General features: G+C 35.6%; 1 protein-coding gene across 4 annotated transcripts in view; it reads right to left on the bottom strand.

The window, feature by feature from the left end:
* Positions 1-271: 271 nt before the first annotated feature.
* Positions 272-24,125, bottom strand: part of USP33 (ubiquitin specific peptidase 33) — a 38,704-nt gene continuing 14,850 nt past the window's right edge. For 2 of the 4 annotated variants that reach the window (XM_051625207.1, XM_051625208.1), the window contains exons 8-25: positions 23,641-23,710; positions 22,231-22,344; positions 20,844-20,922; positions 18,324-18,741; positions 17,776-17,916; positions 15,836-15,948; positions 14,577-14,748; positions 14,370-14,474; positions 13,731-13,764; positions 12,880-12,925; positions 11,959-12,139; positions 10,818-10,944; positions 10,046-10,215; positions 8,614-8,695; positions 7,017-7,125; positions 3,969-4,071; positions 3,206-3,274; positions 272-1,530 (exon numbers count right to left, since the gene is read on the bottom strand). In XM_051625207.1, coding sequence (XP_051481167.1) covers positions 1,373-1,530; positions 3,206-3,274; positions 3,969-4,071; positions 7,017-7,125; positions 8,614-8,695; positions 10,046-10,215; positions 10,818-10,944; positions 11,959-12,139; positions 12,880-12,925; positions 13,731-13,764; positions 14,370-14,474; positions 14,577-14,748; positions 15,836-15,948; positions 17,776-17,916; positions 18,324-18,741; positions 20,844-20,922; positions 22,231-22,344; positions 23,641-23,710 — 2,291 coding nt within the window. In that variant the 3' untranslated portion in view covers positions 272-1,372. Of the gene's footprint in view, positions 1,531-3,205; positions 3,275-3,968; positions 4,072-7,016; positions 7,126-8,613; positions 8,696-10,045; positions 10,216-10,817; positions 10,945-11,958; positions 12,140-12,879; positions 12,926-13,730; positions 13,765-14,369; positions 14,475-14,575; positions 14,749-15,835; positions 15,949-17,775; positions 17,917-18,323; positions 18,742-20,843; positions 20,923-22,230; positions 22,345-23,640; positions 23,711-24,125 lie in introns of all 4 variants that reach the window. The other 2 variants (XM_051625209.1, XM_051625210.1) reach the window with 2 other exon arrangements.

Below are 24,125 nucleotides of genomic sequence, written 5' to 3'. Positions count from 1 at the left end.
TTAACTAACCGACTCCTACACAACACATGAGCAAGTACTTGCTGTTAAAGGACACCTTCTCTGGTACTCTTATAGGTGGCTTTTAACCAGAATGGCTTTGAGTGCTTCAGAAAGTTCAAAACCAGTTTGATTTTATAGTAGACATAAAATTATCCAGAGTAATATTATATCAGCATTTCCTTACTCTGGGGCTAGAACTATCAACATCATTGCCTAAACAGAAAGTAGTCAGGAAATACAGTTATATGGGTGCCAAAGCAGTACCACAGCATCACTTCAAAAGTTTCTGTATTGATGTAATAAACGAAAAACATTTAACAAAGCTTTTTTTCTCCCCTTCTTCCACAGTTTCTTTTTTTTTTTTTATTGATTCAGTTTTGAATAATGCTGCTTATTAGGTAACAATATCAGGCAAAAACAAGAGCAAGTGCAATTCTGCATTCCAATATGAATCATTCAGTAAAGTTTTGCAACATGTACATTTTCTCCTGCTTCTGACATTACAGATCATCATGCCAATGAAAATTTTTAACAATACAATAAAATCCTTCAAATGGAACTGCATATGAACATAATTCAAGAGACCAGACAATTTAATTTCTGAAATTTGTATCACTCATGTCCATAATAATTTTATATTTCACACTTCATGCTCTCAAACGTTACCCTAGAGAAGACTAAATCTTTTTGTCACATATACTATTAAAGACACTAGCCAGGTCTATAGAGTCACAGAAGACTATAATAAGATGTAAATTTAGTAGGTAATAAATTATGACATTTGCTGACTAAAACAATATTCAATCTACACTAATGTTCGACCCATTCAAATACAGTAAGTATTTGGATGTTCTATACTACCCATTTCATATACTTACAGTGCAAAATAAGTGAGATTTTTTCCTGAGCATTTAAGAAATTAAAATCCTTTTCCTCAACATTGACTGCAATCCATTTAAAATATACTCCCCATATATCTAGGCTTGTCAAGACTATACAAGTAAGACAGACAAAGTTTGTCGATCTAGGAAGCCCAATCAGGAATCGGAAGGGTTACTGAACATCTCTAAAAATTGTCCCCATTTCTCAAGTCTAAGGATAACAGGATTAATTTATACCAAAAACTTAAGAAATTTCATTTTTCCATTGACCAAACACTCCAAAACATACAAACCATATGCCTTTCAAAACAGAGAAATGGTCTCTAGTTAAGCAAATTGTAATACAGATTTCAACTTACTATTCTGTAATTAATGTAATGCCCAGTGAGCTGTGCCTCCAATAGACATAAGAGAATAACATTTTTAGGAATGTATTTTGGGCATTTTGTAAGGAAGCTGGATTCCTTACAAGGTCATATCTTTCTCAATAGCTACAGACCATGAGTTTCTAATTCAATCTTCTCCTCTGTTTGCAAGATATCAGGTTCTACTGGAGGAACAGGTGGTCTGAGTATAATCTCTGGACCTCCACCATAGATTGACTGAAGAAAATCCCATGTTTCTTCAGATATTTGTCCAGAATCGGCACCTGAAAACATTTTTAAAACTTTAATTACTATTTAGAAGAATTCTTTCATTATTTCTTTGAAGTCCACAACAGAAACAAATTAAAAAAATATATAGATAGATAGATTTAAATTTAAAACCCTAACCTTATAACCATATCCTAGCCAGAGAGGACAAATTTCTGTTCTATCTGAATAAACCTCTTCTTTAAGCAATTCATTAAAAACCTGCCCTGCAGCAAATTCCTCCCAATATTCTTATTAGATACTATTAATCTGTCTTGTTAAGACTAATTTCAGCACACTCCTACTTAAAAAAAATAATAATAAATAAATGCAGTAGCAAGGAGATTATCTCCCCTACCTCCTATACTCTTCAGTCTTCCTCACCTGCTCCAGTCTGCCTCCTACTGTACTTCATGTATGAGTTTCCAAAAAGGAAGAGTACAAAGAGCTGCACATTTGTTTACCTACACTAATTCAAAGCTTTGTCCAACTAATTAATGCAAAGCTTAATCTGCAAGTCATGATGCAGATCCTATGCCATGCTAATGACTATGCCTCAGTTTTACTCATTTAGACTTAGGTACTCAAAAAAAGCAACTCCATCTCTGTAGGCACTAGAATACAACTTCACTCCCTTACCCAGATTCCAGCACTTCTAATGGCAATGTTGAACTGAACAGGCACAGTGAATGAATGCACAAGGATCAGGACCACTGGATCATGGAAATGTGTAAGACTGCATGCTATTTAGTGATGCTCCTACCTCTTCTCTCATGACTTAAGAGGCACATTTTCCACAGCCTGTTAGTCTTCATTTCTACCCAAGTTCTAATTTGAATGAACATACCTGAAGTCAAGGCAACAAGCAGCTAATTTGCTATCTATTATTGATTCTAAAACGATCATTTTTTTTGGCTACACATCAGTCAGATGCTTTATACCTTCTGTAACTCATTTTTTTAAAAATACACTTTTGACATTTTACAATTGGAGAGATTTATGCAGGGACTAGTGGCCTCCAGTGAACTGCCATTAGAAGGTCCACTTTATGCTGTGGCATTAAGTTAAACAGGGAAAAAATCCATTTGAATAAAGGTTAATCTTAATGCTGCTTTCTTTAAAGTTAAGTTACCATGAATTTAAATATTCATAGGAAGTCTTCACAAAGCAAGCTGTTAGATTTTTTTTTCTCTGTACCTACACATTTAAAATAAATCTTAAGCATCTGACTATGAAGAATAACAAAATCAGTACCTTTGCACACTAGAGAAGTTTTTGCAATGTGCAGTGGAAAATAACTTGCAGAGAAGTGAGCAACAGCATTTACTTACTGTGGTTTATTTCCCTGTGTTAGAAGTAACTCTCAATTCATAATATGTTTCAAGATTCAAATAACTACATACAGACATATGACCGTCTAAAAGCCAAGAATCTCCCCAAATCAAACCAAGTGATCCAAAGCCAAAGCACACTTTTTCCATTTTATAGTTACTCTGCATCTCCTTCAACACTCTCATCTGTACTTGGATTAGTCTATTACAGATAATTTATTCTAAGATGATGCTGGTCCCCTCAAAACAGGCACAAGGCAGATTAACTAGGAATTGCCATTTTATAATAACACTTTAAAAAATAATTTAGAGTATGTTTTCCAAATGTCAGCCCAAAGGTGCAGTAATACTGGACACCTACCTTGTTTCAGCACAGCATTTCCACATTTTGTTACTGCAATCTTAGCGTTATCAATAGGACCAGGAGGATCTAGTGTGACAGAAAGATTATTAAAATTGGGAGAAAACAAATGGCAGGTTGGAGGTTCTGTTTTCAAACAGAAGAAGAAATAGCTCATTTATTGACTGCTTAAGAGTACATTTTAAGTTGTTAAAAGAATTTTAATGAAGAACAAGTTTTTCACAGCATTCCTAATTCTTACCCCTAGCAAAGTTGTCCTAGAGCAGATTCAGGCAACACTGTAAAACATTTTACCAGCGTTTCCATTTAAAAACTTTAGAAACACCTAAAGAAGGCTAAAGTTATATTATTATAGCTGTTACTCAGTTACCTATGAGTTTAGTTTGTGACAGAAAGGTCACCTTCCTCCAGAACCTGAAGCATAGAAGTTTATGTAGCGAAATGCATCCTCCTTTGTACTTGAATACAATTTGCCTGCTGCTGCTAACAGCAAACTGACCACAAACAAGCAACCTTCCTTCCACAAGTACCCATTATCCATTCTTAAAAATTATTTTGCTATCTTCTGTAATTTGGTTCCTGGATATATTTGTAACCTCCAAAACCTGTGTGTTAGGTGTTCTTTTTAAGAGCTTTTGTTGCCTTCTCTATCTGTTCTTCCTGCAGCCTTCCACCAAAGCAGGAACAATTTACTTAAACAGAACCACTATAGGACAATAAAAAATAAAATATTACCCATGTTTTGAAACAGAGCATAACTTACCATTGTCTTTACCCTTTACAAATCCTTCCCATTCTCTAAACCATTGCATACTGATGCAGTAAAAAGTTGATGGAGATTCTTCTTCTTGGAATGCTCTGTTAAGCTGAAAAGAAAAATAATCTGTGTTTTTCTACTTTTCTTCCTTTGAACTATTGAATTCTTTTAACCACTAATTATGAAAAGTGTATTACACTGCAGCAGAACATTTTAAAAAATTACTGACCATCAGAACAGTAAACACCTAGTGAACACCCAAGGTGGTATTTTGCTGTAGTGATTTTGATGTAGTTGCAGCCTTCATATTGAAAGATGATTTGTTCTTTACTTGAGAATTTATTTATTTTTTCCTGGAAACAGCAACAAGTTCTTAAGCACAAGTGCTTACCCAGCAAACTCTACTGGGTAATACTGTGAAGGCTGAACTTTCCAATGATAAAAGAAAGCAGAAAGCTTATTTTTGTAAAATAAAACAATTCAGTGTTTTGAAATATTTGCTACATAATTTTATGGAAGTTTCTTTGTGCAATGAACTGTATCTTCATCTATGTTTGTTTTTCCACTAAGACTTTGAACACATGCCAAGCAAGGCAGGATGAACTAATGCACTGTGACTTTTCATTACTTGATTTCTGTTTAAAAAACAAAAAAAAAATAATTAAAAGACAAAAAATATTTTGTCACTACTATTTTAAAATTAAAACAAAATTAAAAAACCAAAAACATATCCTCATTTTTTGGGCCTGTGTTGAAAATCAATGTAAATGACTGTATAAATTACCAAAAAAACAGCTAAGAGTCTTAGCTGCATTTAACTACACTTGTTTCTATAACTGTATTCTTTTTCAGGGACTACAGATGTTTTAACAATATTTTTAAGAAACGTGCAAAATCTCACCTAAGCATTTAAAACCATTATCTTTTAGTTCTGTGATAATACAGCTATACTTGTCACTTGAAGCCACTGGTGATTCAGATAGAATCAGTTTGACAGTCATTCCCTAAAGCAATCTTTAGAGAGGATAGCAGAATTTTCTGTCAGCTAAGTCATAACAATATTTATCCAACAGTGCACATATAGTTATATTTATACTGGAAAAACACTCATTGCTAAAGCAAATGGACTCCATATTGTTAATTATTACTATCCACTGGTAACCCAAGCTAAAGAAAAATAAATTACTAAGAAGTTCAAATAGCAGTTAAAAATATGGAAAAGCTGACACAATCTCTGGAGCGTGATTAAAGTACAGATATAACTGAAAGAATAGCTGCAATTTTATTTTTCACCCTCACGTGAACTAAGATGGCAGAAATAGGACTCAAATATCTCTGCATTTATTTTCACTGAAAACTTCAACACACATTCTTGGTTTCAGAAGTACAAAATTATTACTACTAGTTATTTTAGGTTTTTTTCAGATTCATGCACATAATCTCTAACTTGTGGAAAATAAAGTAGATGCTCGATAGCAATTTTACAGATCCATTACAATACTAAGGTATTTAATGAACATTGAATTGTTTCTATTTCTAATTATATTACTTAAATTAGAATTAAAGATTGTTATTAATTTTGCTGGCACAGTATTGTTGCACTTAAACTGCATCAGATTGCACAGAACATATAATTGGCAGTATACTCAGAACAACTGGTCACGTGGCTGCACTCTGTTCCCATACTATCACATAATGTTAGGGGTTGGAAGGGACCTCTGGAGATCAAATCCAACCCCCCTGCCAAAGCAGGGCCACCACAGAATCTAGGGCAGGTCACTCAGAAATGCATCCAGATGAGTCTTGAAGTCTCCAAAAAGGAGATTCCACAACCTCTCTGGGCAGCCTGTTCCAGTGCTCTGTAACCCTCACAGAAAAGTTCTTCCTCATGTTGAGGTGGAACTTTCTGTGCTCTAGCTTGCATCCATTGCCCCACATCCTATCACAGAGTAGAACTGAAAAGAGATTGGCCCCTCCTTCTCTTCAGATAAGATCCCCTCTAAGTCTTCTCTTCTCTAGACTTAACAGCCCCAGGTCTCTCAGCCTTTCCTCATAAGGCAGGTGTCCCAGTCTCTTAACCATCCTTGCAGCCCTCTGTTGGATTCTCTAAATAACTGTCCCTCTTGAACTGGAGACCCCAGATCTGGACACAGTACTCCAGGTGGGGTCTCACTAGGGCAGAGCAGAGGAGGAGAAGCTCCCTCAACCTGCTGAACACACTCTTCTTAATGCACCCCAAGATACCACTGGCCTTCTTGGCCACAAGGGCACATTGCTGTCCCATGGATAACTTGTTGTCCACCAGGACTCTAAAGTTCTTCTCCAAGGAGTTTCTAGCAGATCAGCTCCTAATCTGTACTGGTGCATGGTGCTATCCCTCCCCACATGCTGGACTTTACACTTACTCTTGTTGAATCTCATTAGGTTTCTCTTCGCCTAGCTCTCCAGGCTGTCCAAATCTTGCTAAATGGCTGCACAGCCTTCTGGTGTTATCAGCCAATCCTCCCAGTTTTCTATCAGCAAACTTGCTGAAGATACACTCCATCCCCTCATCTAGGTCACTGATGAAGATGTCGAACAGGACTGGACCCAGCACTGATCCCTAGGGGACTCCTGGTCTCCTTGCATCTACCCATTTAGTTACAACATTGTGGAAGGCTATCAGAGTAGTCAAGCATGATTTCCCCTTGGTAAATCCATGCTGGCTACTCCTGATAACCTTCTTCTCTTCTCTGTGCTTAGAGATGACCTCCAGAATGAGCTGTTCCATCATTTTCCAGGAATGGAGGTGAGGCTGACTCATATAAAAAAAGCTATTTAAGAAATACATTAAATTTTTTCTCTAAGTACCTCCCCATATAAACAGCTATCTGGGATATAACAAGAACATTACTGTTGCCAAGAGGAAAGAAGGGATTCCATACAGGTATACAGATATTTAATAAAGTCCATTTATTACAGGAATCACCTATGAACTTCTGGTAACCCCTTGAGTCAAGTCATAAGTGCCAGGTGATGTCAAAAAACAGAACGAATAAATGTTTACTTTTTTACCCGAATAAACATTTCCAATTCATTCTTCCTTCTTTTTTCAATTCTTTCAGACTCTATTTGACAGGTGTGACAAACATAGAGATGGTTAACAGCTGGTCCTCCTCCATACCTGCAGTGAAAGTAAAAAAACATTAACCTTGTGGAGAACATCATATAAAAAGACAATGCACCTCTAGACATCGCAAGAGTCAGTTTCTTATAACATGTACCAGAACTCTGATATGTGCCATTTATTTTCCTAGTAATATCTTGTACTCTGTCCTAAGACATGGCTATCTTCCAAGTTCTGACTGCCAAAATCCAGTACAAACCAACTCAAACTCTGCTCTGTCACATAATTCCAAAGGCATTAGTTACCAGGGGAAGAACATGTCAGCAACGATTCTGTTGTATATACACCATGTGTGATTTTATTAAAGCCTCTAAGAAACAGATTAAGGACATTTTCCAGCCACTTCCATCTAAACCATGCTCCTCCACTCCATTGCAGGCTCTTCATGAGCCTGCTACCTTCCTGACACCAGTCTCTAAACTTGTTGTTTTGTTCTTAAAAAGTTATTCTCCATGACCCTTCCCTTCGTATTTTCCTTGTGTGAAACTGCATACCTGCAAGTCTTCAGGGGCACCGTTACTGAGAAACACAGGAGATAAATATAAGCGTGTGTGTCTCAAAATCTGGAGAACGCTATCATCTCTGGGACTTCTACCTTTCTATGAAATTATTACAGCTGGACATCTTGTTAAAATGTACAGAGAAGGGAAATTAATAAGAAGTTTAAAACCATTTTCCTTCAGATTTAACAAATATTTTTTCTTACAGAAAATGGATAATGCCTTGTGTCAGTTAGGAAGCGAAATTCCCTACATCTAGGAAAGTAGAAATAAGCTGGAAATAGCATTGTTTTTATTTTTCACTTATCTTCATTGAAACTTTAAAACAAAAAAAACCCAGCCCACTAGCTACAGTACTTAGGAGGCAGAAAATTAACAACTAAAAATATTTAATGCAAGTGCAGTACAAAATCCTTAAAGTCATCAGCAAAGCTGCATTTTGTTACTTTAAAAGAAGATACATGTTGTAAGACTCCTTCCCTTATAAGCAAGCACTTAAACCTGACCTACATTTAAAATGTGTGGAGTAGTTATATGAATACTTATATCTAAGTTATTTTAAAGCAGTACTGGCAGCTGAGGCTATGGATTCAAAGCCAACATAAAAGAAAAGCTGTCTCCAGCTAACAAGAGAACAGGAAGCTGATACAGAGAGCTCTTTCAAAATACCTCTTTTTGAAAACAGTATTTTTGCTGACCTACTTTGTGTCATTTTGTACATACCATACATGTTTATTAGTTTAATACTCAAGTAGTATTCCAGTAACACACTACTTTATATAGGCTTTTAGAACTACTTTGCACTAGCAAATTATAGAACTTGTCTGTTTGCAATCCCTTCACTCAGCTTTGGGCCTAGAGAATATATTATATTCTCTATAGAGAAATAGTGGCTCAGAAAAACAAAGTCTGATGTTGCCGCTCGGCACATACTTGCTCTCGAACCGTACCACTGGATTTTCTCCAGTTATAGCACAAAACTTACCTGCTATACAGATTATCCCATATATTTTGAGGTAGCATTACAACTAGGTCCTCTATGAAGTTAGCTTTGTGTGGTTGAACACCTACAGAAACATAGGGGGTGAAAAACAAGACTTACAGATTTTATTGTGGGGAAGGAGGGGAGAAAATACTATGTTAGAGGTCCCTAAATAAATAAATTTTAAAACCCTAATGTTTCAGTGAATTCAGAGAAATCATGTGAAAGAACTTTCATCACAGTATAATCTATTATTTTATTCAGAGACCACTCTAATTTTAGTCTTTTATGAGGCTGAAAAGCTTATAGAAAACAGAACCACATGAAAGATTACAATTTAAGGGCTAGAATCCTTTTTAGATACTGATTGCAAAATGCTTTTTCAGGTATATGATTAAAATGTTAAAGAGTGATGAAATATTTTGATTCTGCATGTAAACACATTAGCAAACTGTCTATTAAAATTTAACTTATTTTCTATAGAACTTTTTGAATTACTTCAAACAATATGAATGCTTGGAAGTAGCAACATTTTGAAGGAGGCAGAAAGAGACGGACTTGCAGCATTAGAAGCACTAAATTTAGGCACATGATAAGCAGCAATGTGCTATGCAGGAATTCTTTTCAATAGGGAAAGTCTCACTGATACAATGAGTCATCTGCTGTAACCCTGGGGAAATAAAAACCCCACAGGGCTCACATGTACACATTCTGCAAATTGCTACAGGGGCACAATATTGCTATGTTAAAAAGTTTGGTTCAGCAACAGGGCAGCATTTCTAACTGCTAATCCAATTAATACACCTGTATTTATTATTAAAAAATAGGTATAAGGACAACACATAGTAATGATTTCTGAAATATGGATATTTCCTCATATTTTGTTTAATGTAATTACCTCGTTTTAATTAACATTTAGCACAAAGTAAGATTTTTATGCTCCTATGCAAAATACACAGACTTGCTACCCTATTTTCACACTACTAGGCACTGGATTCTCTGTATCAGACCAATGTTTTTTTCCTCAGCTTTCAAACTTTGTTACTTCTTGCACATAGCTGAGAAAAATATTTACATTCATAGATGACAGTATTGAGGATGATGATAAAGTGACAGGATTTTTTTTTTTTAAATGGTAACATATATGCTTAGGAAGCAAGCATAGAAGCCAAACTGTTCCTCTTTGAGAATCTAGAAAGCTTATAAAGAAAATCAAATGTGCAGAGAAATTTTAAAAAAATTAGGATAACTTCACACAGCATCATTTCCAACTAGTCAGCTAGTAAGAGAAATAATTTACTCAGTAGTTCAAATTTACCTAAGAAGTTACCTGTAATATGAACTTACTATATTCAAATTCCTTTAAACAGCTGTACATCCCTGTATAGCTACAACAAACAAATTCTTCAAAAATGATACTCAGTTACATTCTCACCTCCATGCATACAGAGAAAGTCATTATTTGAAATTGGTCCGGGCTCTGCAAAAGTCTTGAACTTATTTAACCACTGTCTGGAAATGTAGAACTGCAGAAGACTTGGTTCCATCATATTCAGCAGACCAGATATTTTCCGTCTCTCTCTCTGTGCTTCTTCACTGCTCTTTCTATTACCGAAATAGAAATCATTAAACAAATATATAACCTTGTGCACAGTGCAGATAATTTACTTTGTGAAAAGGAAACTGTACTTTCAAGTAAATTTCCTGGGCCATGTCTATACTTCAAAGTTCCACCAGCATGTAGTTGACTTAGCATGTGAAAAAACTTTTCATATTGGAAAAATCATGGCAGTCTGGTCAAGCTCTTACTGACTGGAAAAGGGGAAACATAACCCCCATTTTCAAAAAGGGGAAAAAAACATCTGTGGAACTACACGCCAGTCAGTCTCACCTCTCTGCCTGGCAAGATCATGGAGAAGATCTTTGTGAAGGCTCTGCTAAGGCACACAGAAAATGAGGAGGCGGTTGGTGGCAACCAACATAGATTCACCAAGAGCAAACAGTGCCTGACAAATTTGGTGACCAGAGCAAGTCCTAAGGACACAACTGAAGGTTTAAGTCTCTCTCCAGTATATATTCTTCCAGTTGGTCAAGTTCTTCCTTTATAATTCTCACTGGGCAGCTAATTTCTGAAAGCTGCCCAACTGCTTGAAAAGTTATTTATATACCTGACAAATACGAGCAAGATTGTACTTATAATTTCTTACCTGTAGAATAGAACGTAGGCTTCTGCATTTTGCACTGTAGATTCTGATACTTCTGTGACACTCTGGTCATCAAATTCATACCACAAATTATTTAAATTGTTGCGACAATAAGCTATATAATGTCCACCTAAAGTGTTAGAAGCAACAGTTATTAAAAAGTGTCCAGAGCTGCCCATTTTACTTCTTTTGGACTTTTGCATAGGAAGTCAACAAACAAACAACAAAAAAAAAAAGCAAGTCTTAAAAGGGAGAAACATTAAATCATTACTAGACAGGATCTGGATATTCACTTCTCTCAAACTCAATATCAGCTTTTTTTTTTTTAATTTCTATCAGCTAGTGCAAACTTGGACATGGCTTTCAGAATATTCTTCAACTCCTCAAACAGTTCAGTGTCTAATGCACTCCTGAACTATGATACTCAGATCAGAGTAAGACTGACTGAACAAATTACCCTAAGCACATTTTACAAATTAACTCTTTTTAAATCTTTGTATGCTTTATAGCAGAAATGAGCATAGAAGTGGGATGGCTACATGATTACCAAGACCATACTTAACGGTGTTTTGAAGACTACTTCTATTTTAAATTACTACAAATTGTTACATCATATTCAACTATCAATGATTAAGTAATCAACTATCTACAAAACTGATTATGAGAAGCATCACTCAACAAGCAATAAATGAAAGATGAAAAAGCACCCAGAAAAAATTGAAACAACTACACCTAAATAATGGATACCTCAAGTTTGGGAAGCAGGATAGAGTGGGTAACTTCTGTAAAAAATCTATAAAGTTTTTCACTTCAAGCTTTTCTTTCTCCTGTTTTCCAAATTTTAAAAATGCTGAAACCATTGGGTAGGAACAAGCTTGACATACAGCCATGAGACATTTACTCATTTACTCATAACTACCTATAAATAGCAGTTACTGCTTGTTTTGGGGTTACAATTTCAAATATGTCAACTCTTCAAGAGCAAGCCATCTCATCGTTCAAGATACAAATCGCAGCATATATCTTTCACATTGTAATGATCAATGCTCATCTATCTACCCTTAAGTATATGGATATCACCCTCAAACAAAGGTGCTGATATGCGTATCAACTGCAAAACTGAAACAATCACCCTTGTACTTACTGCTGGCAGTTCCATGATGGCAGATGACAGACAGGAGATCATAAGTTACTATTTGAGCTGGACTGTCCTTTGCAAGGAAAGGCTGAAGATCCAGGCCTTCCAAGGGAAAGGACACATGGGTCCCAATTTTTGTGGAAAACATAAGTTCATGTCTAAATCTTTTGAGATGAATGCACAATATCTGTAAGAAGGATCAACAGAATCACTCAAGACTATAGAGGCTAATATTTGATGTTTAAGAACTACACTGTACATGCCATCTTTTCCTTTTATCATCCCAAAAAATCACTTTTCTCTATGGCCTGAGGCAACTATAACAAGCTGTGTTCCACAGACTTGATTTTATTTTTTTTTTAATAAATTGCTGTTCAAGGAGTTAGAAATGAATTTGTAATTATTGAAGACTTGTCTTACTGACAGTATTAAAAAACCCCAAAACAGTCCTGAAGAGCTACTAACACTGATGCAGCAATGAACAACATATCTTTTCTCTTTTTCAATGTATCTAATGCATGACCTTGTCAAAAGGGACAATAATTTATTCCTGATTATTGCAGACATCAACTCATGTTTTGAAGTGTAAAACTGGACTACTTTTAAAATGTCAAGTTACAAGCGTTACTTACAGAGAACACTCCCAGTCTGGCCATGGTATTTAATTCCATGATCCACAGTATAAGTAAGTTCTGCAGGCTTACAGTAACAACATGGAAAAACCCCATCCTTCTAACTTTACTTTCCACGTGTAAGACTCACTTTCTTACAGGGTGAATAATCAAATGTTGTTCATATTTTTAAAACAAATGCCAATATGAAGATACACTTTCATCATATAATATTAGAAATACTAATTTACTCTTAGTCTTACCACATTCCTAATCACGCACCAAAAGTGCTTTAAAGAGCATGTAGTAACCATACCTCAGGAAACTTTTGCACTTTGCAGAATTTCACTCCATTTCTTAACCTAATCAAAGAAAAAAAAATAATAAACCAAAGCAAAACACAAAACAACCAATACTTAGTTATTAAAAGGTTTTATTTCATTGTGCTAGATCAGCCAAAGTGTAAGATGAACATTACATTAGCAAACCCAAAATATTTCTGGAATGTAGACTACACATGGAGTAGCCAAAATTATACTATCACACCTCAGAAGACAATCTGTACTGCTGAAAAAATCAAAGCAGCAAGTACAGATACTCAAGTTCCATGTAGCTAATAGTTTATCTGAGCAAAAGTAAAGGACTTCAAGCTTTATGAAAGCTGACTATTCAGTAAAAGAGAAAAAATAAACCAATTAAGTTTAAGAAATCACCAGTTATACAGGAAGGAATAACACTTTTTCCATAACGGGCTTCAAGTAGTCTTCATACTACTTCTTTTTCTTGGTTCTTTACTATTTAAAGCCATAGTATTTTTATATTATTTTTTTTTAACACACTGAAGTGATGTACTACATCAATTAAAATCTGCTAATAGTATAGAGGGCTTTACTTTACCCATCAAAAACAACTTAGAAAGGTCTAAAGTTTTAAAGGGCATGAAAAAGAATGAATCACATTTGATTTGCAAACATGGTGCAGTGAGTCAGTGCTGAGTCCCGCACCTTAGTAACACTAAATTCCCGACAGCCAGAACACAAGGCAGTATTAAAAGATTAATAGTACCATAACAAATCCTACAGAAAAAAAATGCCTCTTGACTAACAGGAGCATTAAAGCACTCCAACTAAGACAAGTTAAAACAAAGAACAGGAGAAGGCAGCTTACTTTTTACACCTTCCACAGCTGTACATGTTATCACCTGCAAATATCAGGGAGAAGAAAAACAGCCATTATTCTCTAAAACCAAGTAACTACCCTTCAAGTGCATACATTTGATTTATAAAAGTTTAAAGGCAATTTATCTTTAGGTTGCATCCAATATTTAACAGTTGTAAGAGTGCTGACATAGCACCTAAAGAGAGAGGTTCTTGGGTTTTATGCTTTGAACTATGAAGCAGTACAGCATAATGTGAAGATATATGCTATATAATATAAAAGGGAAATAATTTAGTAAATCAAAATTAAGGCTATGAGTACTAATATAGTGGGTTTTGAAATTTTTATGAACCTTCAGTTGATACCATTTCATTAAAGCAAATTCAGATTTACTTAACATACCTAAAGCAGCTTTCACAGACACTTCTTGCCTCAAGTATGGAGTGAGAAGCTTACCTTTTTGAAATGAATGATCCCATAAGAGCAAGGAATTACTATATTAAAATCTTAACTGGTGGCCTTTGCTTAATCGCATGAAGTTAAGAAGATAAGAATCATCTTATTGTGATACAAGGAAATAAAAGAAAAGAAAGAAAGAAAGAAAGAAAGAAACAAACAAAAAACATGGTCATGTAATTAACCTCTTACCCTTGAGCTCATCTCTGGCGAAAAAGGCAGCAAGACAATCTTGTAAGGTTACAACTGGACCCCAAAACCAGCTAGGAACACATGAGACAACAAACCTGAAACATCATTGACAGAAAAGAAAGAAAACCAACAAATGTTCTGCCAGAAAAGCAGAAACTTGAATTTCAAAATAGCTAAATGAATAAAGCAAGGTAAATATTATTTACCTTTTGAAATATTCCATAAAAAAAGCTATCCATCCCTGGGGGGCATATGCTTCTCCACATGATCCTGCCTTGACAAGAGATGTCTGATGACTTGCAGAATGGAGTTTAGCAAGATCTTCCTTACCTGGAATAGGCAAGGACAGATCCTGAAAGGTCTCCAGAGTCACAGACAGCTAAAGAAGAAAACAAATGAAACAAAATAGTTAAGCTTGAAAAGAAACAGCAATTGCATTCAATTCTGTAAACTTCATCAGTAACTACTAAGTCACTCTATAGTTGAAAATTCCACTAGGTAGCAAATTAATTATAAATAGGGAGATGTAAGAATTCATTTCCTTAAAAAAGGGAAGAAAAAATTACATTTTAGAGCAAATTTGCACGTTATCAATGAAACTTTTTATAAAGTTATTATTAATTATTAGTCTTCCTACTAGTCATATAAAGAACTATGATTTTTGCCTCAGGCTCCTGTTACACAAACTAGTTTCAGAAAGCTTCAGCTCACTGTTTTGACATCATCTTGACCTGGTATAACTGGACCTGCTGCAAGAGACCCAACTGTACATTTTCTTTCTCCCAAAGTAAAGATTTGGATATCAAATATTTTATACTATTGCACTGAAAATGGTGCTCCACTAGACATGTTTAGCTAATCAACTTTTTAAAAACGATCACATGTGCTGTTCTAAGTAATACCATGAGCAAACAGTACAGAAAAAACACAATTTCTTCTACATTGCCCCACATCTTGCAGTAGAGTACAACTTCAGAAAGAAGTTAATGATTCATATAGCTTGTAAAAGTATGTGGATTTTTTGAAAACCTGAATTTTCTTAGCCCCAATGTACTTTCTATGACTTTTATAGCAGTGTGATTGGACTACAGTATTTTCTTTATAACATTAGGTACCTGAGAACTTAGGACAGGAGCAGGCATGCAGTAGGATATTTGGAACATTACTAGAAACTAATCATACCTAAATGCAGTTCAAGAGCAAGCCACTTTCTCCATCCTTGCTGTAAACCCATTTTCAGCTGAGTAAATATCCAGCTCAATGAAAGCAGGCTACTCTGAACCCAAAGTGCCAGTAGTAACTGTGATTACTACCTAAGTGAAAAAGTATGAAAACTTAACCTTCTAAGGAAATCTGCCACAAAACAATAAAATTACTAGAAAACAACTGTATTTGTAAAACTAAGTATTATTATTGGTGGAAAAAACCCACAACATTAAAAGCTAGAATTTCCCCTCCATACTTACCCGATCACAAGTCAAGCACTGCACTGAGCTTATTATAGTCCCATCAAATATATCAGAGATAACACTCCTGTACTTCTTGCGCTTCTTCCTTTTTGGTGATGATACAGTAGAAACTATAAAATAACAAAAATAAAATGCTGAAAAACTCTTTTCCACAATGCATAAGGTATATTTTATCATGCAGGCAAACTGCCTCATACAGCCTTTTGCCCAGAATTCTCTAAGGTTCCTTTCAATCACTTATTTTGCCACTAGATTGCTTTAAGATGGTTCTAAAGTCTTTATTTATCAGTGATGTGGGGGATGTGCTGCATTTATCCACATCAACAAACAGCAGGAAGAAGGTGAAGACACTGACAAGCAGAAGCATCTTAGAACTGTGGCACCCAACACACAAGTTTTCAGCAATGGGAAAACTAAAGAGAAGGGAATAGGTGTGTTGTAATTAGCCATTAGCCCCCAGACAAGTCCTAGCACACAAGGGAATTCCCCTGCCATTATGGACAATTAAAAAGCCCACACACCTTTTGAGCTTGCAGACTGCTACCACGCTAGTTCTCTAGTCAGTTCTACTGCATACATACCTGTTCCCTCAATACTCAGTGAAGACGACCGAGAATTAAATTACTAGGAAGTGACAAAAGCAAGTAGTCTAGATTGGAAGAGACCTTTGGTTATCATATGGTACAATCTCTGTTCAAAGCAGCAGCTGAACTTTGTAATATCCATCTCCAAGAACCTTGGGATACCTCTGAGCTCCTGCCTCTGGTCCAGTATTCAGCTACTCAGTGGAAAGATTTTTTACTTCCATCTAATAAGAATTTTCCTTTCTGCAACTTGCTTCCATTTGTTTGCTGCATGGCTTTAAGAACAGACTGGCCCTGCCTTCTCTATAACCATGCATAATGCTGATGACAGCAACATTTCCCTTTAGCCCTTCCTTCCCCAGGCTCCAGCCAACAAGCCTAGCTCTCTCAGCCATTCCTTAAACATGCCAGGCTCCAACCACCTAGTACCTCTTCTCATAGACTCACTTCAGTTTTGTCTGAAACATCCCATAACAGTGAAGCCACAACTGGAGATAGTAGTTCAGATACAGTGTCAAAACTGCTTAACAAATGAACCAAAGAGGTCAATGGTTTAGGTCCATTAAAACATGGTCACTCAACATCAATGCTAAAGCATTACAAGGTTAACATGAGTGTTTCAGAACTTATCCTGGACAGCCTGATGAATGAAAGAGGATCACAATATTAAAGTTTTGGGAATTGATTGGTTTGCCTTAAGATTGCCTTAAGAACATGTTCCAAAATATGAACTTTTATTAAAATAGTCTACTCTTAGACAAATAAGGGCAAAAAAAAGGTTCTTTGTACCCTAAAGCTGCATTGTCTTGTATCTAAAACTTGTATAAAAAACATTCTGGGTGCTGATAAAGACATTATACTATGAGAAGTGACAAAAGAAATACCCTACACCTCAAAGACAGTAACAATCAGAAAGTAACCAGAATTTAGAAATCTATCTACAGTATAGGTAACACATGGCTCCTTAGACTTTAATAAACTAAAATGATGACTTACTGAACTTCTGCTGAAGAACCAATGTGCATGTTCTTTGAAAAGCATTACCTTTCTGTGGGTAGTAACTTCCCTCTCTTCAAACCAGTACAGTTGAGAAAGTTGTCTAAAAATATTCTGTCCTCCTAAAGGAGAGGCAAATACTATTCATGCTTCAAACTAATCGGAGTTTTACAGAAGTAAAGAGAGTTGTCTCCTACGTTCAGCATATATAAGGCCCCCCCTCCTCACTGGGGACAGAGAATAAAAAAAAATCCCTAAGAACAACACTGCATTGCTATGCAAGACAGAAGAAACAACAAAATAAAAATAAATACAGAGCAATTCAGTACCACAAGGGAGAAGATAAAGGGCCTGTACCTTTTTTGTGGACTGGTGCCAGTGAAGAGCATGATGAGAAGGATTTTGGAGGGCTGCTTGATAAGCGTGTGTTCATCCCTTCATTTGATGACGGGGTTTGGGCTGCAGATACATCATTCATGTGCACATCGCTGATGTACTCTGTAATTAGTATTCACATTATTTCATAAATTTTGCCCAAAAATGTACTGCAGAATAACAGGCACCATAGTTATGTAGTTTATTTAACCACACTGTCGGGTCACTGGACATTTAGGAATGAAGCAACATTTCAATTCACATACCTAAGTTACGAACAAAGCCAAAAGCCCCCACTCTTCTGGGCTATCTGAAACCTTACCCAGTACAAATTTTTAGCTTTTCAAGGGAATTTAAACTGAATTCAGAACACCAAAACTAAAAAAAAAAAAAAAAGAAGGTGCATTGTTTACAAGTAAAGCTACCTTCCCTATTTGACCTATACCTCTCCACTGTATTCTACAACTCGTTTCCACTCACAGATATTCTAAGAATTTTAATATTTCAATTGCATATTAGTAATGCATTACCTGGGAATCTGCTGTGTATCTGTACTTTGACAGTTCCTTGATTATTTAAAAATTCAGTGGTCTCTGAAGCAGTGTTTGTGTCTTTTTCCAAGTCATCGATAGAATTTGCTCGTTTAAGCTTATTGCTTGATATTTTTTCCTTCTGCCAATCTTTAGATGTGATTGAGTTATCATCATCCTGAATTAACATGGTTGTCTCGGCCAGATCCTCTAAGACAGGTTTGAAAATTGTGTCATTTTCTGTTTTATCACAGGTACCACAAGATTCACAGGGCTGAAAGCCTACATCTGACTGGCTCTTGTCTTCTTCCATAGGCTCTTCAACACTCATAGGCTGGGCATCTTCCAGTTCTACAACTGGTTCTTTAAGTTCTTCATGAAGCAAATCCATCAGACAACGCAAAAACTCTTGTGCATCCTAGGATTGAAAAAGAGTTTTACAATATTATTCCATTTAATTTGGAAGACCTTAAAGTCAAATAAGGAAAAGGCAGAGCAGTAAAATCAAACCTACAGCTGGCTGTTAAAGAAGAATAAAGTAAATTTCTCTGTCCCAGGTCTAGTGTTCAAAAGAAATTTCATTTCCAGATCACATACTTGTTTCCTGCATCCATTTCTGGCATGTCACAAGTAATCTTATCATACAAGTTCCCTCCAGAACACTTCAATTCCCAAAAAGCTTATTTCAACAACTTGAACAAAAATATTTGCATTGATTACAAGAATGATAATTACCAATTATAACTTTCATTGATTACAAGAATGATAACTGTGGTCAGACTCCAGCTTTGCTGGTAATTGAATGCTTTAGGGCCAGTTTTTAAAAAATCTTATGCAGTATCTTCAGCAAAGCAATCAGAGCCTTGCTTCCACTGAGCACAGAAATACGCTAATTAAAAAGTATTATGATGTATTTAGCATGTCTTTCCAATTGCATCATACTGCCAATAAGATCTTAACGCATCTTAAGCCTTGACAAGACTCCTTAACTATCAGTGTTTCCATAAAGAGCTGTGAAGTATTACTACAAGTCTAATCTGTGTTTAGAAATATCTTAAAAGCCACCAAATGCCAACAATCCATGCAGCACCTTGGTTCCTGGCAATAGAGAGTATCGGATAAAGCTAGAATGGGAGAAAACAATAGCCCCTTCTTGGCAACTGCTACTGTTTCTATTTTCTCTTTTTGTATTTGCTTGTTCATAATAAGAATTTTTACTGCTTAACATTCCCATCTCTCATATCAATTACTTATTAAGCTCACAACTGCTGACCCAAAAGCATTCTTTTTATTAAAAACTACAACTATCAGATTTGAGTTTTGGGTTTGGGTAACGAAAAAAATCTAATATGCCTATTTGCTGGTAAAACTTTTATTTAAAAAAAAAAAAGACTACTCAAACCTTAAGACACCAATTAAGTGATAAACATTCTTCATTGTGCAAAAGAATTCCTTTTTCTCCCTGAATATTGAGCATGGCTGGCGAGTCTGGGCAATAGGAGTGTTAGTCACAAAAGATCTACTTTGTTTTAACAGTTGCCATGAAACCCACTAAACATACAACTGAAGTGTGATCCAGAAAGAACCTAAGAAAGTTCTCAGCAAGCCTTGCTCTGCATGGAAAAAGACATTCCCATCAATGTTCAAAGCTGCAAGAACCAAGTTTCCATAGGTTCTTCTCAGTGAAAGACTGATTTTCTACTCTTCCAGAAATTGATGTGGCTGTTCAGAAATTCATGAGTAAATTAAAAAGCACTGAGATTACTGTTTAAATATTTGCTTAACAGCTACATGCGGCATTTGAACATTAGAAGACTTGTTCTAATCCTCTGCTCCATGAAGCATACTAATCACAATAGCAAAATTCCTTTAAACAACAGAAGATTTTTGGAAGATATTAGAAAGCTTTTCTAATTACAGTGTTTAAATTTTTCCTCTAGAAAAGCAAGAAAGCTTTTAATGAAGTATTGCTATGGATGCAGCAAGAAAGAGTATGAAAGATTAACTGAAGAATGCCTTGAGTACATAATAACCCATACCTCTTTAACAAGTTACCAGTTTTCAGTTCCCACAATAGTACTTGGGAAACACACGGTGGGCAGGGTTTTAGTCCAAAGATAGTAACTGAAAATTTATAAAACATAACTGGCAGATGAACATAAAAAAAAATATTATTTTCTGGTTATGAACACCTTTATTATGTTTTTTGGGACTGCTCAAATATCAGCAGCATTATTTCACAGAAATGGTAAGTTTTAGATATGTATTTTAATTTTCCTGAAAAAAGGGAAGAGTAATTACTCTACAAAGTTGAAGGTCTTTCAAGAATTTTATATAAACAAAAAAATCTGACTTAACTGTTGATGGTTTGGTTTCAGATGAGCTACATGTTAAGCGTGTAAACTAAAGCTTGTGTTGCATTTGCTTTAAAAAATATTGGAAGCATCTTAAGTATTAAATCTAAAAATAAGAGGTAACTTTACGACTTCTGCAGATCTAAAAGACATCAGAAAGTTTTACCTGTTGAGAGTAGCCTCGAAATGTGGGATTAACAGTTTTAATTCCTTGAAATAAACCAGTAGGAACAACAGAACCAGGCCTAAAAGAAAGTTCCAAATACAGAAATACACATTAAAAAGTAAGCATTTAAGTGGCATTTTCTGTCTTTACTGGGATCATAATTTTGCCTGTAACTGAACTGTGATACATCTAACACCAATAATATTAATCTTAGCCAAATATAATACTGATATTAATTTTTATTATTATTATTTGTAATCCAACAGAAATAGACTGTATCAGAACTTTCATGCCACACTTCTTGTCAGAAAATCAGGTAACATCAGACATACTCTTGTATGTGATGGCCAGTATTAGAAATAGCGTAGCAGGACCAGGGAGGTGATCATCCCTCTGTACTCAGCATTAGTGAGGCCGCACTTCGAATACTGTGTCCAGTTTTGGGCAACTCAATACAAGAAAGACATTGAGCTGCTGGAATGTGTCCAAAGAAGGGCAACAAAGCTGGTGAAGGGCCTTGAGAAGAAGTCTTACGAGGAGCAGCTGAGGGAACTGGGGCTGTTTATTTGGAAGAAAAGGAGGCTGACAGGAGACCTCATCACCCTCTACGACTACCTGAAGGACATTGTAAAGAGGTGGGCATTGGTCTCTTCTCACAAGTAACTGGTGATAGAACAAGAGGAAAAGGCCTCAAGCTGCACCAGGGCAGGTTTAGACCAGACATTAGGAAGAACTTTTTCACTGAAAGGGTTGTCAGACATTGGAACAGGTTGCTCAGGGAGGTAACTGAGTCACCATCCCTGGATGTGTTTAAAAGTGGTCTAGATGTGACACTTGGGAATATGGTTCAGTGATGGACTTGACAGAGTAAGGTTAACGGTTGGACTCCATGATCTTAGAGGTCTTTTCCAACCTAAGTGATTCTGTGATTGGCACTATGGTCAACTGCTGTTTCTTCACCTTTGTAGTTATATTTTGAAGTATCTTCTTAGACAGAGATAACAGAAATTCCATATAAGGACATAAGACAAATCGATAAAACATTGATACAGAATGAAGGACACAGAATAAAGCAGTTAAACATTTTAGATGTATTTCTGGCAGATACAAACTTTTAAAAATAAGCTTAATGCTACTTTGTGTAGTGTTACCATCTATTTCTTGTCAGACCTTCCTTACTACAATTAACATCAATTACTTGTCCTGTCTTTTGGAGACATAAAAAAGAACAGATTATATGAAGTGTTTAAATACTGCAAGCTAGTATTCTCTTCTGTAATTTACAAAAGTAATTACATGATACGCATAAAATGAAAATTAGAAACTTAGGACAGATGAATGTCTGGAGTTTATTGATAATCATTTGATCACCAAAATGATGCGCTACCTGCTTTTGTGCCAGAGCTCAGTCATCAGCTTGAGGTAGCTTTTACAAATTGCAGGTTTCTTATCTGTTCGGGCTAAGCCTCCACAGTCCAGAAAAAAGTGGGTCAAAGGTGGGCTGATTAAAAAGAAAACAGTATTATTTTTCAGGTTGTTTGAGTTTGTTTAAATACAAGAGCAAATCCACATTTCATACACGATAACCAAGAAGAAGAAGAAAAAAAAAAAAAGGAGTAATACTATTATGCAATTGAACATTTCATTTCCTACGTCATTAAATGCTGCAACAAAACACTTTCTTGTAGGACAACTTCAGGAGTAGAGCACCACTGCTCCTCAAACATATTCTGACATTCATTAAATCCCCAGAATTGTCTAATGGAATTAAAATTCTAGGCAATTCCTACTAGCCATCACAGAGGTACACATGCACCACTATAACAACAATTACCATAAACCTACTCCATAAATAGCATCTTAAATATTTTCTTCAGAATTCAATAGTGGCATATCGTGTTTGTGGGTAAATAATTTATACTTATCTGATTATTTATCTGCTTCCTTCACACACTGTTGCCAGCTCACATATCCTTACTTCTCTCCCCTCAAGCCCCCATTTGAAGGCATAATCCCTTACACAGGTTGGGCATACTTTTAATCAAGAAAGGAGATATTCCAGCATACTTGCAAAATCTGGCATTTCTCAATGGAATAATTTCCTCATTACTAGATGCCCTGTCCACTTCTTTACCTTTTAGAGAGATTTACCTCAAATCTCCTCTCCCTCAACAAAGGGTCACAGTGAGGTCTACTTGGATTGCAGCCAAAAGCAGATCCATACAGCAATTGCATATGATGTATTCTCTAGTACTGTCCCTGCCTGAGTGTAAGACACTTCAGAACTGGATAGTGTTCTTCTCTCTTCAGCTTTTGTAGACTTCTCCTTTGTGAACTTGCCTGGTAGCCCCATGGGATGAGAAGATTTTGAATTCTAATAATTCCTAGAATGACTGCGCATAGAATGTCCCAGATGCATTGCTTATAAGGACTGAATGTGGACCTTTTGATCTTGGCATGTCTCTTTTTAATTAGAGTTTATACATTTCTTTTTATTTCTTCTGTAGCAGAAAAAAAACCCACAAATTTTTCTTCTAATTTCCAGAATTGCATATATTTTTACTTAGGACAAGGAAGAATTTGAATGAAAAAGGAAAAAAAACCAAAACAGTAGCCCATGAGTACTATGATACTTTTTTTCTATCAATGACACAATTGTCAGTAGCATATAAGACTTAGATTTAACAAATACACATCATCTGCCATAGTACTGCAGCCCTTCAAAAGCCTGAAGTCCATCTTAAGAAAATGCATGTATAAGCAAACACAAATTTACATTTACAAGTATTTTCCTTACCAGTTGGAAAGAGCTTGTAAAGCTGCATTCATATAACAAGTGTTTCCAATATTTTTTAATCCTGTTAGACCTGAAAAACAGAATGAATATTCAGCAAATCTGTTAATGCAATACAGGGCACATTAAGGAAAATACTTCATAGAAAATATGTACTAATTAAAATACTTGTCTAACACTTCTGATGCCAATTATAATACAGAGTTGTAACCAAGAGAAACCTAGGACTCCTAAAGGAATACTAATCTAACTAGAAGTAATAATGAAGTGTTTTGATTTGGGCTGAATAAAACACTTCAGACAAGCAGACTGTATTTAGTCTTAATAACTAACTTCTGATGTTTTATGACAGCTGCAGATTGTAATTTAAAATATGTTTCTCAATATTTAAGTTTTACTTGAACTAATGATTTTTCCCTGTTCAGTTAAATTGTTGCTATGCTGTGTTCATAACCATTAATTGTATTATCAAAAGCTTCTCAAGGAAG

Source organism: Apus apus, chromosome 7 (genome assembly GCF_020740795.1).
Source record: "Apus apus isolate bApuApu2 chromosome 7, bApuApu2.pri.cur, whole genome shotgun sequence".
Taxonomy (NCBI): domain Eukaryota; kingdom Metazoa; phylum Chordata; class Aves; order Apodiformes; family Apodidae; genus Apus; species Apus apus.
Note: the sequence above shows the minus strand (reverse complement) of the source record. Positions and strands in the feature narration are given on the sequence as shown.